General features: G+C 34.9%; 2 protein-coding genes and 1 long non-coding RNA gene across 6 annotated transcripts in view; 2 read left to right on the top strand and 1 right to left on the bottom strand.

Moving 5' to 3' along the window:
• LOC125776414 (uncharacterized) overlaps positions 1–18758 on the top strand; it is a 39279-nt gene that overhangs the window by 5216 nt on the left and 15305 nt on the right. The window lies entirely within an intron of this gene.
• Positions 1150–3330, top strand: LOC125776320 (tigger transposable element-derived protein 1-like). The gene is made up of 2 exons (XM_049448046.1): positions 1150–1964; positions 2021–3330. The coding sequence occupies exons 1-2, from the start codon at positions 1229–1231 to the stop codon at positions 2914–2916; spliced, it is 1632 nt and encodes a 543-aa protein (XP_049304003.1). The 5' UTR covers positions 1150–1228; the 3' UTR covers positions 2917–3330.
• Positions 14584–18555, bottom strand: LOC125776340 (protein ZBED8-like). Of its 4 annotated transcripts, none has more exons than XM_049448089.1 (5): positions 17369–18555; positions 17183–17291; positions 16940–17122; positions 16156–16880; positions 14584–16048 (listed from the first exon to the last, which is right to left on the bottom strand). In XM_049448089.1, exons 4-5 carry the CDS (start codon positions 16352–16354, stop codon positions 15183–15185), a joined length of 1065 nt encoding a protein of 354 aa, XP_049304046.1. In that variant the 5' UTR covers positions 16355–16880; positions 16940–17122; positions 17183–17291; positions 17369–18555; the 3' UTR covers positions 14584–15182. The 4 variants fall into 4 exon arrangements, with proteins under 4 accessions (XP_049304046.1, XP_049304045.1, XP_049304044.1 ...); XM_049448088.1 differs by having other exon boundaries at positions 17364–18552; XM_049448087.1 differs by having other exon boundaries at positions 17176–17291; positions 17369–18551.

Here is an 18758-nt window from a genome sequence, read left to right as displayed (position 1 = left end):
TCCATAAGAAGGTTAAGCTCGAAGATGGGCAAAATCGGCCCACCACCGCGCCCACAAAATGGCGAAAACCGAAATCCTATAAAGTGTCATAACTAAGCCATAAATAAAGATATTAAAGTGAAATTTGGCACAAAGGATCGCATTAGGGAGGGACATATTTGGACGTAATTTTTTTGGAAAAGTGGGCGTGGCCCCGCCCCCTACTTAGTTTTTTGTACATATCTCGGAAACTACTACAGCTATGTCACCCAAACTCTATAGGGTCGTTTCCTTCAGGTCTTCAGGTACTTCCATATACAGTTCAAAAATTGAAGAAATCGGATAATAACCACGCCCACCTCCCATTCAAAGGTTATGTTGAAAATCACTAAAAGTGCGTTAACCAACTAACAAAAAACGTCAGAAACACTAAATTTTACGGAAGAAATGGCAGAAGGAAGCTGCACCCAGGCTTTTTTTAAAAATTGAAAATGGGCGTGGCGTCGCCCACTTATGGACCAAAAACCATATCTCAGGAACTACTAATCTAATTAATTTTACAGCAAAATAAAAAATATGTAAATGACGGATAATGAAATCTCGATTATCACTTTATCATGCGAGAGTATAAAATGTTCGGTGACACCCGAATTTAGTCCTTTCTTACTTGTTTACTTTGCCGTTAATTGCTTAGCGCGTTTCTGATTGCTACCCTACACTTTGAGTAACACACTAGTATTTTTGTATTACTTTTCTCGCGAGTTCGCGATACTTGTTTGCGTTTTTTTTTTTTGGTTTTGGTCCAACAGGAGTTTACGTGTCTCCTGGCAGGATCGCCAATTAATCACTCTGCCGAGTTTGGGCAACTGCCTCGTTTTCTTTATTATATTTTCTTATATACCATATTTTGCTTAAAGGTTGGTACGCAGCTCTCAAGTAATTGCTCAAGAACAAAAATACATTACAGTCGATCTCCTTTTAACGCGGTTCTTTTTAACGCGGATTTTTTTTAACGCGGAGTTTTTAACAATCCCCCGTTGTCTTTTTTTATGCAGTTTTACTTTTTTAACGCGGTTCGCGAATCATTTTGATTTTTTCCTTTTTTTCTTTCTAGTGCGCTTTGCAAGAGCTGTTTAAATTGAAAGTCTAAGCCTTATATAAGCATGTATCTTCGTATTCAAAATGCAAACCTGCAACCATGTAAAAGAGAACCAAATGTCAAACCGAAAACAAACAAAATTAACACGAAATGGCTCCTAAGCGCAAAAGATTAAGCCTTAGGCAAAAAATTGTAATTTTAAATTCTTTAAAAAGTGGGGAAAAACCTGCAAACATTGCCAAGAGGCATAAGATTAACGAATCATCAGTTCGTACAATTAAAAGAAAGGAAAACGCCATAAGGAAAACTTTTACTGAATGCGGTTCCAGTAGCCTTACATATTCGTTCAACACTAGAGATGTCGTAATGGTGAAAGTTGAACGCGCGCTTGTATGGTGGATTGAGGACCTCGTCCATAGAAGAATTCCTGTGGATACTAGGTGCATAAAAGAAAAGGCCACTGTGTTTTATGAAAAATTTAAATGCGAAAAACCATCTAGTTCAAATATGCAAAATACGAAACAATTTTGTGCAAGTAATGGTTGGCTTAGGTGCTTCTTGAAAAGAAACTCGCTGCACAACGTCAAGATAACAGGCGAAAGTGCATCGGCAGATGAAGAGGCAGCAAAAATTTTCCCGAAAACTTTTTCAGACACAATTAAAGCACATGGCTATGTTGCAGACCAAATTTTCAATGCGGACGAAACCGGTCTATACTGGAAGAAAATGCCAAGCCGCACTTACGTAGCTAAACAAACCAAATCGGTGCACGGGTTTAAAACAGCAAAGGAGCGTATCACGCTCTTACTGTGTAGCAATGCATCAGGGGACAAGCTTTTAAAACCTCTATTAGTGAACAAAAATTTAAAGCCGCGAGCTTTGAAAGGTAAGTTTTAATCATTAATAGCTGATTTGCGAAAATTTGATGTTTTCCGATTTTAGGAATGGATCTAAAGAAATTGCCAGTACATTGGATGGCAAACAAAAAGGCTTGGGTGACCGCATCGCTTTTCAAGGAGTGGTTCGAAAAGTGTTTTGTGCCTGAAGTAAGAGGATACATGATCTCTAAAAACTTGGAATTTAAAGTGTTGTTATTAATTGACAATGCACCTGGACACCCAGTTATTGAGCACCCAAACGTCAAAGTGCTATTTCTTCCCCCAAACACAACATCTCTTTTGCAACCGCTGGACCAAGGCATCATTGCAGCTTTAAAAACTTATTACATAAAGCATTCGTTTAGGTTCATTTTGAATAAATTGGAAAGTAATTCCGCAATTAATGTGATTTCTGCTTGGAAAGATTTTAATGTAAAGAATTGTATCGATTGTATTAAAATTGCCGTAAAGGATATTACAAAAACCACCCTAAGTAAATGCTGGAAAAATCTTTGGCAAGATGTTGTGTTACAAGAAGAAAGTGATAATGAAGGACTTGTTACCTACGCGGAAATATTTGAATTAGCCAAAAGCATCGGCGGTGAAGGGTTTGACGACATGGATATTGACGATATTAATGAACTGTTTGATCTGTATGCTCTAGACGATGCGGAAATTATTCATGCAATTGATAATAATAATAATAATGACCTTGAAAATGCAGAAGATGGAGAAGATGAAGATGCTCCACCCGTTTCACTTTCGTCAAAAATACTTCGAGAAGGATTAGACAAAGCTGCTGACCTTGAAAATCATTTTATAGATCATGATCCTAATGATGAACGCTTATCAAAGTTTCGTCGAGATTTTAAAAACGCTATGGAGTGCTACCAGGATTTATATAAAGAGATGCATAAAGAAAAATCCCAAAGATTATTAACAGATTATTTCAAGAACTAAAATACAGCTTTGTACGTAGTTTAATATAATTTAATTTACAATTGATCTCAATGTGATTTTTTTCACAAATCTTGTAAAACAGATTTAAAATATTTAAGATATGTATATCAATGCATAGCGGATATATGTAATTGAACTCAATATGATTTTTTGTCCAAATTCTGTAAAACTAAAAGATATAGAATATATCAACGCATAGCGAATATGTGCCTATGTAATAAATTTGTTTACTTCCCCAAATTTGAGTTTCAGTTGGAATTTTGGTTATTTTAACGCGGATTTTTTTTTTTGCGCGGATTTTTCGTAAAATAGGAACGAATAAACAAATTTGAATTGAAATGTGGGTTTTTTTACGCGGTTTTTTTTAAGCGGATAAATTTGTGTCCTGGCAAACCGCGTTAAAAAGAGATCGACTGTATTTCTCAAGTAATTTTGACAGCTGGTTACGCATTGTGAATGATCCACATTAGAAGAGCAAGAGAGAATAAACAAAGTAAACAAACTTTGTGCGTATGTATGTATGTATGTATGTGTATGGTAACACAAATATTTTCATTGAGATTTAAGGAATGTTGTTGATGATTGGTTGGTTTTATACAACATTTCAAAATGGAATATACTTTATAATAATGATGTCAACTAATTTAGGATGAATTTGACGATTACTTCGAATTTCCTTCTAGAAACAATTGTTGATTTGATGTTTCTTCGCAAAACCAGGTTTGCCATATTCACATTTTATTGAAAAAAAGTATAAAAAATTAGTACTAGATTTCTTGAGAGCTGCGTACTAGCACAAGCAAGTTTATCGCAGGAACGTTTCTGGACCGTTTCTTAAGCGTTTTTTTATATGAAGTTTTTACGTTTCTTGAGAGCTGCGTACTAAGCTTAAGTCTAGATACAAATATTAATCTTACATTCTAGGAAATATATCTAAAATCCACTTGAGATAGGACATATGTTACAAGTGGAAAGATTCATCTTACAATCTATGAATTACATTTTGGGACCACCTAAGGCGAACAGTATTAGCAAAGTACATATCGTCACCTGAAATGCAAAATAACGTATCATCAAAAAATTCGAAATTAAGTGTCTTATTGATTACGCTTCACCACTTCAAATTACAAAGATAATATTACATATGTTCAACATTTTCAGGTTCTGCACTCAGATATAAACCAGTTTTAACCAATATTAAATTTTGTTTTCACTCCTATTCTGTTTTATTGCGTGTTTCATTCATGCCACTTTAAATTTCTGAAAATGTTGTTACGTTATTTTGCATTTCAGGTGACGATATAATGTTTCAATACGGACCATATGGGTCGTAAGTGTCATGTTACATACATATTTATGACAGATAAAGAATATGTTCATGTAATATGAACTGGTGGTATTAACTTACATGCACACACTTGTGCTCACATGATTAAGTCAAATAAACATTAGGTTGAACAAATTCATAAATGTTGAAATTTATTGATAAATCAAACAAAAAAAAATTCCACAAATTTAAAAGCAATGACTTAAACTTTATTGTATTTATAGTTTTTTAAGGCTTAATTTTTATGTAAAAGCAAAAATCTGTTTTCTTCTTCATTGTGGAGTGACAAAAACAAGAAAACAGAAGGAAAAGAATGCAGTGACACTCAAAGTATATCCGCGAAATCACCTAATTAAAAATACATACATACATAAATACAATAAACAAACGGGCGCGAACTTAAAAACATATAAACACACCTACCAACAACAACACGCACAAGAAAGCAGGCAGCTGAAAGACTGAAGGAAGAGGAGGAATACAGGAATTGGCGATAAAACTCGCACACACATTTCCACATATTATCCCCCCGAAAAACCCTTGCGGGAAGATAAAGTGAGTTGTATCGCTTCCATTTATTATTATTGCATATTATGCACGTTTGTATGTATGCCGAAAGTTACTGTTTTATATACCAAAACTTTCTAGAAAACATCGAAATACCGATTTAAAATAAATATAAATACATCTCCAAATATATAGGTACTTAAAATTGATAGCCTTATATGCTTAACTATGTGTTTCCAAACTCAACAGTTTAAAAAACAGAAATAAGCATTTACTTGCAATATTTTCTGGCAATACCTCTTATGTTTAAGCAGGATTGCATAAATTAAGTAAGCAAAGGCTCATACAATAATCAAAAATTGTAACAGAAAAAACAAAGCAATAATTGCAAAAAAGATGTACATACATATTCGAATATACAACTAATAGAAATATATTTCTTCTCATATATTCTTAATATATGTATATACATACCACAAAAAATATACACAGAAACCTTAACATATAAATTACATACTTACAAAATCAGAAATATTAGAACATATGTACAGTATATAATAGTGCATACGGAAAATATCTGTTTTACCGAATCCGTTTTCCCGCTCTCTTTTCGTCGTGCAAATATATTGCCAAACAAAAAAAGAGAGTGTGCTTATGACCGCACGACTGAAGTAAAACTTCTTTCTCTCTATCTATATGTATATATCGCTCATTTGCTGCAAGACCGGCATAAGTCAAAAAAATCGATTCGCCAGAAAACGCGTTTAAAGTTTTCAACTTACCTTACCTTACACGGAAAACAGGAAACATATTCTCTTCTCAAGCGGAGCATATAAGAGGTATTCATATGAATTTTTCACTCAACATGAAGTATGATATAACGAACAATTCTGCATCATTAACTCAAAAATCACGTTTTTTGATTTATGCCGGTCTTGCAGCAAATGAGCGATATATGAATGTGTGTGTGCAATATATATATGTATGCACATATACATATATTTATTTCCTACAAATATTTAAATTTATTTTTTGTTTTCATTATTTTCAAATATTAAAATACACACGTTCTTATGGACACAGTTATGTAGTTGTACAGCTGTCTAAATAACTGTGTCCTTAAGAATGTGTGTATTTCAATGTCAGATTCAGATGGCGCTTGCAGTCTGTCGCGTTCTATGTGTTCAGCACATCAATCTGTCGAAGCATTGACGCGACGAGACGCGAAAGAAACTAACAAACGATCGCCGATTGTTACCGCTTCCCTTGCCGCTGTAACAGCTTTGCCTTCCAACGTGGGTAAATATGTATTCATATGTATGAATTTGCATACGGCATATGATGACAAGGCATATATGCCGAAGAAGAGAATATGAAGAGACTCCCAACGAAGAATTTCGTTTTGCTTGTTTATATTTTGTTTCATTTTGACACCGAAAATGTGTACAAAATACATTATGTTCTCTGTCTCACATACGCAAGAATATGAAGAGACATAAATATATGTATGCATGAATATGAATATGAAGACATAAACACATGCATGCATGCTCCTTAAGGGGCATCTCGACACGATAGAATTTATAGAATACTAGCTGCATTGCCGTGCACATAGCCTGTGGAGACTCCACATTGCTCATAGCTTGCTAGACATAGAATACTATCTAGTTTGCCATGTATAGTAAGCTAGAAGCTGTCACTTCAGCAGTTTGACAGGGCAGTTTTCATTTCTATGAAAATTTTGAAGAGGCAACATATCCCATTTGCACATATGCCGACGGCATTTTCAATTTGGCAATATGAAATTTAGAAGAGCGAGTATTAAGACGGTTGTGTTATGTTATAAAAATAAAGTACATTTTCAAAATAACATGTTTTCAAAAAATTAATATTTAGTTTAATATTGTTAATTTACAGAAAAATTATGCAAATTGGGTTGGGAATGAGCGAAGTCTTAAATTTAATAAACTTATACAAGCATAAATCAAAATATTATTGCGCATTTTAAATTTATTATTTCAATTGGTATATACAATTTATGCCGCAATTATTATAACGGGTGATTTTTTTGAGGTTAGGATTTTCATGCATTAGTATTTGACAGATCACGTGGGATTTCAGACATGGTGTCAAAGAGAAAGATGCTCAGTATGCTTTGACATTTCATCATGAATAGACTTACTAACGAGCAACGCTTGCAAATCATTGAATTTTATTACCAAAATCAGTGTTCGGTTCGAAATGTGTTTCGCGCGCGTGTTTTGTTCAGCGATGAGGCTCATTTCTGGTTGAATGGCTACGTAAATAAGCAAAATTGCCGCATTTGGGGTGAAGAGCAACCAGAAGCCGTTCAAGAACTGCCCATGCATCCCGAAAAATGCACTGTTTGGTGTGGTTTGTACGCTGGTGGAATCATTGGACCGTATTTTTTTCAAAGATGCTGTTGGACGCAACGTTACGGTGAATGGCGATCGCTATCGTTCGATGCTAACAAACTTTTTGTTGCCAAAAATGGAAGAACTGAACTTGGTTGACATGTGGTTTCAACAAGATGGCGCTACATGCCACACAGCTCGCGATTCTATGGCCATTTTGAGGGAAAACTTCGGACAACAATTCATCTCAAGAAATGGACCCGTAAGTTGGCCACCAAGATCATGCGATTTAACGCCTTTAGGCTATTTTTTGTGGGGCTACGTCAAGTCTAAAGTCTACAGAAATAAGCCAGAAACTATTCCAGCTTTGGAAGACAACATTTCCGAAGAAATTCGGGCTATTCCGGCCGAAATGCTCGAAAAAGTTGCCCAAAATTGGACTTTCCGAATGGACCACCTAAGACGCAGCCGCGGTCAACATTTAAATGAAATTATCTTCAAAAAGTAAATGTCATGAACCAATCTAACGTTTCAAATAAAGAACCGATGAGATTTTGCAAATTTTATGCGTTTTTTTTTTTTAAAAGTTATCAAGCTCTTAAAAAATCACCCTATATAATAGTCCAAAAATATGAATTCTTATTTTTCCCAGAAGTACATTTGTAAAAAAAGGATCTTTCTCCTTTTCTTATTATCTTATTTTTCCCAGAAATACATTTGTAAACAAAAGGATCTTAATCCTTTTTTTATTTTCCACATAAAAGATTTCAAACGTACGCTACATCAGCTACCTACCCGACGGCATTTCGCAAATGATAAAATAAAATTTTCAAGAGCTCAAAGCATGCGCTACATCAGCTCGAACCTACCTATCCTACGCCTTTGCGCAAATGATTCTATCATGCTAGCAAATGCCCACGTACAGATTTGGCAATGGCAATGGCAATTCGTTTGACAGCTAGTATTCTATAAATTCTATCGTGTCGAGATGCCCCGTTACATACAATGTTAACAAATTTTATGTTCTCTGTCTATACTTTCAAGTTCTCTGGTTCTTGCAAATTTGTTTACATGCACACATAATTACATATGTATGTACGTGAATATGCGCGACCGCTTGGTCTTTTAATATGTACATGTGAAAATGTTCAATATTCCTCTTATTCATGTGTACAGTCAATCCTGGTTAAGTAGTACTCCGCTTAATGAAAGTCATCCCTCTTAACTGCCTATATCTTGCTGCATCTCACGGTTTGTTTTTTGAAATACATTCAAACTATTGTTTTAAGTATGTACGACTCGGTTAAGTATCCGCAGTCGCTTATGTACCATATTATATTTTTATTTTTGACAAAACACAAAAATCTGTATCTTTGATTGTGCCACATAACCGGAATTGACTGTATTTTACGCGGCTTGCAAAAATCTGCGTCGATATGTATGCAAGCTCATACATACATATATATTCATACATATTTACGCAAGTTTGTTGGCGAAGCTGTTAGCGCGGCAAGGGAAGCAGTAACAATAGACGATCGTTCGCTTATTGTTTCGGCACAGCTAGGATCTTCTACCAACAACACAATGCTGTGTCGACAGATTGACTCGTTGACATGGAAGCAAAAAACGCGAGCTTCGCCATTAGTTGTCCGTCTCAACGGAGATTTCGCATGAAGCATTGAGTGTACATACATATGTACTGCATCTAGACAAATTTACAAACATTATCCCTATGGTCTAGCATATTTGTTTACATATATATGAGCACATGTGCGACCGCTTGGTCTTTTAACATGATATCGAGACTTTTAATAATTAAAGGAAATATATGTATGTACATATACATATTTTTGTATATAGTAAATACATATATGACCTGTCAAACCCATATAAAATGTATATTTAGGTAGTAATACTTGCAAAGATTTTATGGTATACAAATACATAGGTCAAATTCAAAATACACACTTATGTGTTTTCATAACAAATATACATATGTATGTATGTATACCGATCTATAAATTATAAGCAGAGTCGTTTGAGCATAGTAAATAAGCGAATCTGTACGCATACATTACTTTACATTGGAATTCGCATTATTTTTCTCATTTAACAGTGAAAATGCTCAATTCTGATATATTCGTGGTGAAACACGCTTATAATTTGTCTGTGGTGAAACTGGACCATCTCGACCGAGTTAGCCAAAAATATTTTTACGATCTCCGCGCCGTGAACCTTCTCTATATTAAACGTTCTCTGCCTTCTCTATATTAAACGTTCTCTGTCTATATTATACATTCTCTGCGTTCACTTCGCCTGATCACACTTAGGCGAATCACACTTAGGCGAATCACACTGAGGCGAATCACACTGAGGCGAATCACACTTTTCACCAGTTTACTCCCCAAGCCAAGCGCGCCTAAAGAAGTTTTACTTCAAAAAAAGCAAACTTACACAAGCATTACAGCAGAGCCGCTCAAAATTTTTCATGCCTATACTCGGAGTATAGGCAAGCAAATGCAGTCGAAGCATGTACGCTATGACGCTAATTCTGCCAGCGTCAAAAATACACTCGAAATACAGGAATTCAGTTTCGAATAAGCATATAGAGGACTTAATGAGAATCAAAACTTACGATCTTGAAGTCGATATGGAAAAAATCATGGAAAGTTAAAAAAAATTAACTTAAATTATTGTTGTTCTTAATTGCTTTTTTAATCAAAAACCATAATTTTTTATTTTTTTCTAAATTTTTAATAACAAAATAACTAGATAGCACGATTTCACTCAGTGTACTAAGCAAGCGCGCGCACACAATCATACGCTAGCAGATATCAAATGTGTGATTGTATGCGTTGGTAAATAAATTGCGCATTATTTTGAGCGGCTCTGCATTACAGCATATTGTTTGCTAATATAAGTACATTAGCACAAACAATTTGTGCATACTAATCAAAAAAGTGAATTGACCTCTCTAACGAGCTCTCAATTGCTTAAGAATATAAGAAAAAGCATAATCATAAGCACACAAACAATTCGTGCATACTTAGGCACAAAGCGAATTGATCTCTTCAACGAGCTCTCAATTGCACAAAACATAAGCACATACAAGTCCAGGTATTAGGGTGCACCTAAATACAAATCATTCGGATATCAAATATTTTAATTAATAAAAAGCGCGGTTTTTTAATACCAATTAAAAGTTCAAATATATTTGCGAACTAAAAAATAAATAAATAATATTATTTTGCAAAAATGGCTAACAACAGCACTAATCAAAATACACCTATCGGAGCTACACGCTCAAAACAAATTGTTAAACTCATTTCACAAAGTGACAGTTTATTAAGATACTGCACTAGATTTGCCTCTTCGCCGATTTATGAAAACTCTGAATCGTTATTAGAAATCAAAATTCAAAATCTTGAGAACTTTTGGACTCGCCTCCAAGCGGCTCATGACGCCATTCTAGATTCTAACGATTCATAAACACACAATTTCAAATCATCGGCTTACGATGCTGCTTAGACCAATATGAAGAAACAAAAGCTATGATCTCCGATCAATTAAAGCTAATAAAAGCAATTGCACCTACTCCACATCCGAGAGTAGAGCTGCCACAAAAAGACGGCCAGAAGGCAAGTTCAGACATCCAACTCGAGTTGCCCGCATGGGACACAGAAACCTTTTACGGAGGTTATGAAGAATGGCCGTCCTTCCGGGACATGTTCACGGCCGTGTTCATAAACCATCATCAATTATCACAAGCGCAAAAATTGTATCACCTCAGATACAAAACGAAAGGTCAAGCAGGCTACTTAGTAAAACAGTTCGCTCTTAATGACGATAATTTCAATTTGGCTTGGGAAGCTCTAAAAGCTAGATATGAAAACGAAAGAATACTGGTCGACAAGCAAGTAACGACATTATTAAACTTGCCTAAAATCAAAAAAGGAACAAGTGAAGAATTTGTAAAATTACAATCCACTGTTTCTAATTGTTTGTCGATTCTGTCGACACAAAATATTCCCACAGACAGCTGGGACCCAGTTCTGGTAAACATTTGCACCGTCGCATTACCAGAAAAGTCGTTACTTCTATGGGAGGAATCGCTCTCATCACGAAAAAAGTGCCCAACGTGGCAACAAATGAAAGATTTTCTCACCACCCAATATGAAATTGCGGAAAGGTTAGAAGAATAAATAATCAAAACTAAGAGCAAACATGACCAAAATGGAAGCTTAAATAGACCCCAAGTTAGTAATAAAATCATTTCAAAAAAAAAACTTTTACAAAACGCAATCGTTCACATCCGAACAGAAAAAACATACGTCATGCGAACTATGTAAAAGAGGGCATAAACTTATATCTTGCCAGAGGTTTAAAAACTTAAATATTAACGAAAGGAACAACTTTTGTCAGGTCAAAAAGACTCTGTACAAACTGCTTGTCCCACTCACACAATCTTAATAATTGTAAAAGCAAATATAACTGCTTATATTGTCACAAAAGACACCATTCAATTCTTCATTACAGCAGATATCCCCTCTCACCCCATAAAAGCGCTTATAAATCAAGAACCACGGGTTTAATTGCAAAAGCAAATCCCGAAAACCAAAATTCTAAAAATAGCCAAGACACACCATGTTGCTCAAAGGCACAAAAATTTCAAACGCTGCACAGCGAAGCACAAGGTGGACTAGTTACAGAACCAGTTACCACCATACCGACTCTAGTTGAAGACAAATACCTTAATTCACAATTAATTAAATCGCAAAATTTAAAGAAACTCCCATTAACAAACAAAACTATAAAAGATCAGTATTGTGAGCACTTCTCTAAAGCCACAACTACTCGATCAAATAATGGCCGGTACGTCGTACGACTACCACTAGAGCCACAATTTTCCAATACTCCACGAATGGGTTTAAAACACAAAATTAAAGTTACCTTTGAAAGTCCTTATATTAAAAACAGATACAACTTTTCGGCCCCGCAGGATGGCTTTCGCCAATAACGAAAAAAAAAACTGCACAAATCCCAGAGCGGTGGCGGGCTACCACTAAAAAATAAAAAGATGGTGCATACGTGCATAAATAATACCTAAAATAAAATTTTCCAAAAAGTTAAATAATATTCGCATCTAAATAAGCGCTCCTCACATTGGTGATTAGTGGGAATCAGCTATAGAAAGCATTAACTTAATTATGAAGAATTTTCTACTCTATGAATCGAAGCAGTTCTCCATTCACGGCCATTCTCTCGCAAGATCCCTCTAATTTCACAGTCCTCTCTCCAAGGCTAAGGAGTACCCATTCTGGCCATATCTGACCAGGCGTGGAGTTACTATCCTTCATAAGCCGAGAATAAATAATATCCAAACAATTGCCGTTAATACAACAAGGGAATATAAAAACAACCGGTATGCCAAACCGATAAAATAAGAAATTGTAAATAACCGCTATAAAATTAAACATTTTTGTTTAGGTACTATAATAAGTCGTCAAAACACGCAAAAGGAAATTACTACTTCAAGCACCACTGCTAATACAATATACAAATTTATATTAAAATCAAAACCGCTGCTTACAGGTAAAATTCTGTGCCTTCGGCTACTCCACCAACTGACGAATTATATGTATCAGCTTATACATAATACTAGGCAAAATATTCGCCTAGGGGGCCCAGAATGTTTAAATGAGTTAAGCATCTACCCACTCTACCCGGAAAAACTGGCACACACTAATAAAGCTCTGCTCAATACTACCATAGTCGATGACACCATACTCGTAAACCACACAATTCACCACACTACATCAACCCACTCTGCATAAAGGATGGTCCCCTGAGCAGATACACTACATTCGTTTTGGATACATTCCGTGCTGCTCTATGCCGCATGAACCTCATTCGATTGGATATTCGCCACAAGTTCCAACGCGCCAGAAACAATTTCGGGTCAATCCAGTTCCTTCTAGCGGCATCCTGTCTCAACTCAACAATAATTTAATTGAACACAACACCGTTCTAAATTCATCTGTTTGTAGATATGTATATACAACTTAATTGTATTTTAAACACATAAAACAAGCATTTGTGTCTACATAATTTTCGCACTTTGCAGGCCGATTTAAGCTATGAAACAAACATTTACTAAACACACTCGCTAATAGTACCTCATGATAAAATATACCGAACAATTTATATGTGCTCCACCTGGTAGAATAATTATTGAAACTGCTGATGAATCAATGATGGTACATAATTTTTTGGAAAATCCCCACCAAAGAAGAAAAAAATCCCCACTTTTCCCTACGCTGTCTAAAATTTTTCGCCACAAAATTCCCTACAAGTTTTACCAATCATTTCTTACAATATTAAAAGAAAACAAAAAAGTTTGACCTTAAAGTACAAAAGGGTAGGCATTTGGAACATTTATTATAATATTAAATATGTTTAATACATAAAAATATAATATGTGCACCATTGCCTTGTATGTGTACTAGGGTGATTCAAAAAAAAATTTTTTGTTTTTTTTTTATTGGTACTCGGAAAAATGGGTTCCTAGACACCTCTAAGAAATCCTCTCCAAATATGAGTTTTTAATTGTAACGGGAAGGTCCTCCGCCTAACGGTTTTCTATTTTTTCTTATTATCAGATAGAAACATTTATATCTCACTTCCAACTACTTAAAAAAATATCTTGTTAATTAGGTTTTGTAGGAAATTGAATGCTCTAAAATATGGTCTCGTAAGATTTTTTCGTAAACCCAACCGTTTAAAAGATATTAACAGTTGAACTTTGATTATTTTTGGTAAAATTTTTTATTTCTTATTAATTTTATAACTCAATGAAAAAAAATTATTATGAATAGGTTTTTGGAGAGGATTTCTTAGAGGTGTCTAGGAACCTGTTTTTCACAGAACCAAACGAAAAAAAAAAAATTTTTTTTTGATCCACCCTAATATGCATTGATGTTTGACGATGAATATCTCGTAAACGCTTAACTTAATCGAAAAATCATAGTAGACCATTTTTATAGAGCAGTAAATTTCCTACAAAACTATGTGTTTCATCATTCATAATAATTTCTTTTCATTGAGTTATAAAATTAATAAGAAATAAAGAATTTTTCCAAAAATAGTCAAATTTCAAACGTTAATATCTTTTAAACGGTTGGGTTTACGAAAAAATCATACGAGACCATATTTTAGAGCATTCAATTTCCTACAAAACCTAATTAACAAGATATTTTTTCAAGTAGTTGGAAGCGAGATATAAATTTTTCTATCTGATAATAAGAAAAAATAGAAACCGTTAGGCGGAGGACCTTCCCGTTACAATTAAAAACTCATATTTGGAGAGGATTTCTTAGGGGTGTCTAGGAACCCATTTTTCCGAGTACCAATAAAAAAAAACAAAAAAGTTTTTTTTGAATCACCCTAATGAGTACACATACACACATATATATATATATACAAATAAATAAAGAAAAAAATTCATTTCATTTAAATACATTTCATCTTTTAAATTAGACTAGCATAGGTACAACAAGAATGATCCAATCAAATGGATGGTTAACTAAGGCGACATTAATTTATTTGGTTAAAAAAAACTAAACAAACAAAAAACACGTAAACATATACTTTAAGCATGATATGCATGCAAAAAAAAAAAATATTAATGATGGTCGTAGAGTTCAGACGTTGTCATTTTTTTTAGATGCGATTCCTTGCACTGAAAAATGCAACAATTTAGATTTTCGTCTTGCAAAAAAGAGCGGATTATGCAAATCGAAGTTAAATTTGCATGGCTTAACTTATTTCTTTTTTTCGTACGAACATCTGTAACTATAGAAAAAATTCTTTCGGAATCTGCATTGGCATGTGGTAGTGTTAAAACAAACTTGGCTAATTTTGATATAGTAGGAAAAAGAAAATTGTCATTAAAGTTTTTCATTTTAGTGATATTGCTCCAAAACTCTTCAGTGCCCATCTTTAAAATCTCTTAAAATTAAACTCAAAAGTTCTCCACTCTTGTAGAAGAGCGTAAGCATCTACATTCTGCTGCAAATATTTTTAAATGTGAAATCATTTTTGTTTCCTTTTACCCCCATTGCAATTTCGGGACTTAAAAACTCCATTTCTGCAAATATACCTGTTCCAAGGGGCAATCTTCGCTGTATTTCTTCTAAAGCAATAATGTAAAACTGCAGGCAATCCATTCTTATTTTGTTTGCAGCAGCCTTCGGAATAGTTGTTAAGAGATCGATGCACTCATGTCCAAAAAAAACTTCTTCGATTGGTAGAGAAATATGCGGTGATCTAACAGCACAAGTAGTATTAAGTTCCGACTTTTTAATGAAATTTTGACCTAGACTCAAAAATAATTTTTCTGATTCCCGTTGAAAAACATGTATTAGTGGCACTTTGGACTGAAAAAGTGCATTTAGAGTATTAAAATAGTTGAGGACATACTTAAGAAAAAGTAAATAAGCTCTATTACACTCGTTATTGAGTTCAAACGAAATAATTTCTGTAGATTTCAACTTATCTTGCGCGACAGCTTGCTTAAAAAATTCTAAAAGCACTTCCCAGTTTTCTAAAACACTTTCGACGCACCTATGATGTGACAGCCATCTAGTTGCACACATCCTTAGGATTTTTTTCTTCCTCCCACCTAACATTTCCTGCACAGCTTCTAATTGCGCACATCTCTTGGAACTTCCAGAGACATACGAACCGATTTGCCGCAAAAGATCTTCGGGTGCTCTTGGCAGTGCTAAGCAAGCTTTACTTGCAATAATTGCGGCCGAATGGCAAATACATTTTACAACGACCACGTTTGGAATGTCATTAATCAACCTGGAAGCGAATGAATTGCATTTCCCGACAATAACATTTGCGCCGTCGCTGCACATGCCTTAAAAATACAAGGAATAAAAAATGACCTTAAAATTTATATTTATACGAGTACATACATATTCATATATGTGAAGAATATACATATGACCATTTTATTTTATTTACCACTTATGTTATTAAATGGAATTCCTAGGGATAAAATTAATTCCTTAAAAGTCTTGTACAGCGCATCTGCAGTGCAATCAGCTCCTATTGGTAGTAGATCCAACAACTTTACCACAACTCGTCCCTTTTCTTCGTCGTAAAACCTGGCCAGGATGCACATATCCTTATTGAGGCCGATATCTGTGCTCTCGTCGATCATTACGGAAAACGGGTTTACTTTTAACTTATTTACCAAGTTGTTCTTTTCTTCTTTTGCTACTACATTTTATATTATGCTCGTGCACTTTTTCCTCCCAAGATCAACATTTTTTATAATTTCAGAATCCGGCACTATTTCTTTCAAAAGTGGGGTTAGGTGATCTACCACTGTCAAAGCGACATTGTGTTCAGCGAAAAACATGCTGAGTCTTATTTCAAATTTTTTTTATCTATATCCCCTTCTGCATTTACGTTTCTCTTAAAAAAAGTATTCAATTTGCTCGTTTTGCTTATGGCTTTTACATTTTTCTGGTGTGCTTTTGTTTCTGCGTGTTTCAATAAATCAGACTTGCCGCAATTTAAAATTTTGTTGCAGGCAGCGCATTTGCATTTAAACGACTCCCCGGCCAAAGCTTGTAACCAACCCTTGAATCTTTCGTCTCCTAGCCACTTATTTGTAAACTTTTGTTTACAATATTTGCGGCTCTTTGCAATACTCTCGTCCGATTCTGTTGAAGAACTCATTTCTGTAAAAAATGCTTTTTGTCAAGAAAAGCAAAAGCTTTTAAATTTACTTCAGACTTACCTCACAAAAAGTCAGCAATCAAATTAAAAGCGGCAAACGAATTATATGCGACGCCAGCATGCTGCCATACAAACACTTTTTCAGAGTGCTGCCTTTGACAACGTGAAGTTGAAACCGATTTAATGCTGCCATTCGAATATATTCTTGATAAAAAGTTGCCAAATAGACTTATTTGCATTTTGACTGAAAAAAAATTACATAGAAATTTCGATTTTACTTTGTCGAAAAATCTTTACATTTTACTTATATATAAAAATCTGTCCTTTTTTCTCCACGTCCATTTCTTTCCACTTAAATCCCTACGTGTAGGAAATTTCCCCTACATGTACCAACACTGTGATGCATAGGATTTCTAATGCCATAAAAAGAAATTAATTATATGTAAAATATAGTTAAAAATTCACACAAAATTTATCCAACTAACCCAACCTAACTAAAGAAATTCGAAATATATTAAACCTTGCATGATTAATTCGAATTTGCAGAATGCTGTATATGTTAAAAAAAATAATGCAAGCGTGTGCGTTGGTGTTAATGCATGAAGAAAAAATTTGTAAATGCAATGGAATTTCTGAGAAAAATGGTTAGCCGTGGCAGGCAGGGTTAGTAAACAAGAAATTATAGCATTTATACCATGTTCAGACCGACACTTAATCACACGATTTCGGCTGTTGAGTGGTTTTTCCCACTAATCTTATAAATTTTTCAAGATTTCACATTACAAAAATAACAGTTCCAAATCACTTCATTGAAATGATTTGAATCTGATCCACGCCAAATCATTCTGTGCGACTCTGATTTTGCGCCATCTATTTGTCAGCATTGGAAATCTGTTTCATTATCACAGCTGATTTAGACACTACAAAGGGAAAAAAATGTAAACAAACAAATTTTTTTTAAAGCAATGAATCTAGTTTCACCTAAAAATCGACTTAACAAATGAGAAAATGCATCCACTATTTCTATTATATGGAAAATATTTGAAAAAAATACGGCTTTTATTTCAAAATACTATATGACAATCTTTTCTTTTGATGAATATTAAGCGATGTGACTTCATGAAAGACAATAACAGCTGTTTTTTGATCTTTCTAACGGCAGTGAGAACAATGTTGGGTTATGAAATGCTTAAATGTAATCTAATCTTTTAAATTTTCGGTCGGAACATAGTATTACATGCATACCAACATGTATGTCTGTTATAAGCATAAGAAAGCCGCAGAAACTTTAAAAGGGTTTAAATGATAATTTGACGGAATGCAACCGTTTTGATGTTGTCTGAAGGTCCTTTGCTTTTCCGGCGGTTACTTGCTATTCGAACTTCTTCTTGGTCGGGCAATGTAACGTCTACTCCTTTTGAATGCGAGCTATTTCGAGAAGGCGAAACATCCCCTACATAGAGTTGTTCGCTGGGTTTGGGATCCGCCACGTAAAAGAATACCCCCATTGAAAAGATACTGCCTCGGATGAGAGACCGCCCTTTCGATGACAACCATGGCAAATGAAATAAGGACTACGAATTGAGGGCATGCACCTGGAATGTCCGGTTCCTTAATTGGGAAGGTGCCGCTACCCAGCTGGTTGATGTCCTCGTGAAAATAAAGGCTGACATCACCGCCGTCCAAGAAATGATATAGATGGGACAAGGACAGAGACGAGTAGGTCCTTGTGGCATCCGGATCGAAAAACCACCAACCAGATCGATCATGTTGTGATAGACGGAAGACACGTCTCCAGTGTTTTAGATGTGCGGGCGCTCCGAGGTCGTAACATCGACTCGGACTCGGATTGTTGCAGCCAAAATTCGCACCCGCCTCTG

The sequence above is a fragment of the Bactrocera dorsalis genome, chromosome 2, assembly GCF_023373825.1.
Source record: "Bactrocera dorsalis isolate Fly_Bdor chromosome 2, ASM2337382v1, whole genome shotgun sequence".
In the NCBI taxonomy this organism is placed as follows: Eukaryota; Metazoa; Arthropoda; class Insecta; order Diptera; family Tephritidae; genus Bactrocera; species Bactrocera dorsalis.
This window is presented reverse-complemented; position numbering and strand designations above follow the sequence as displayed.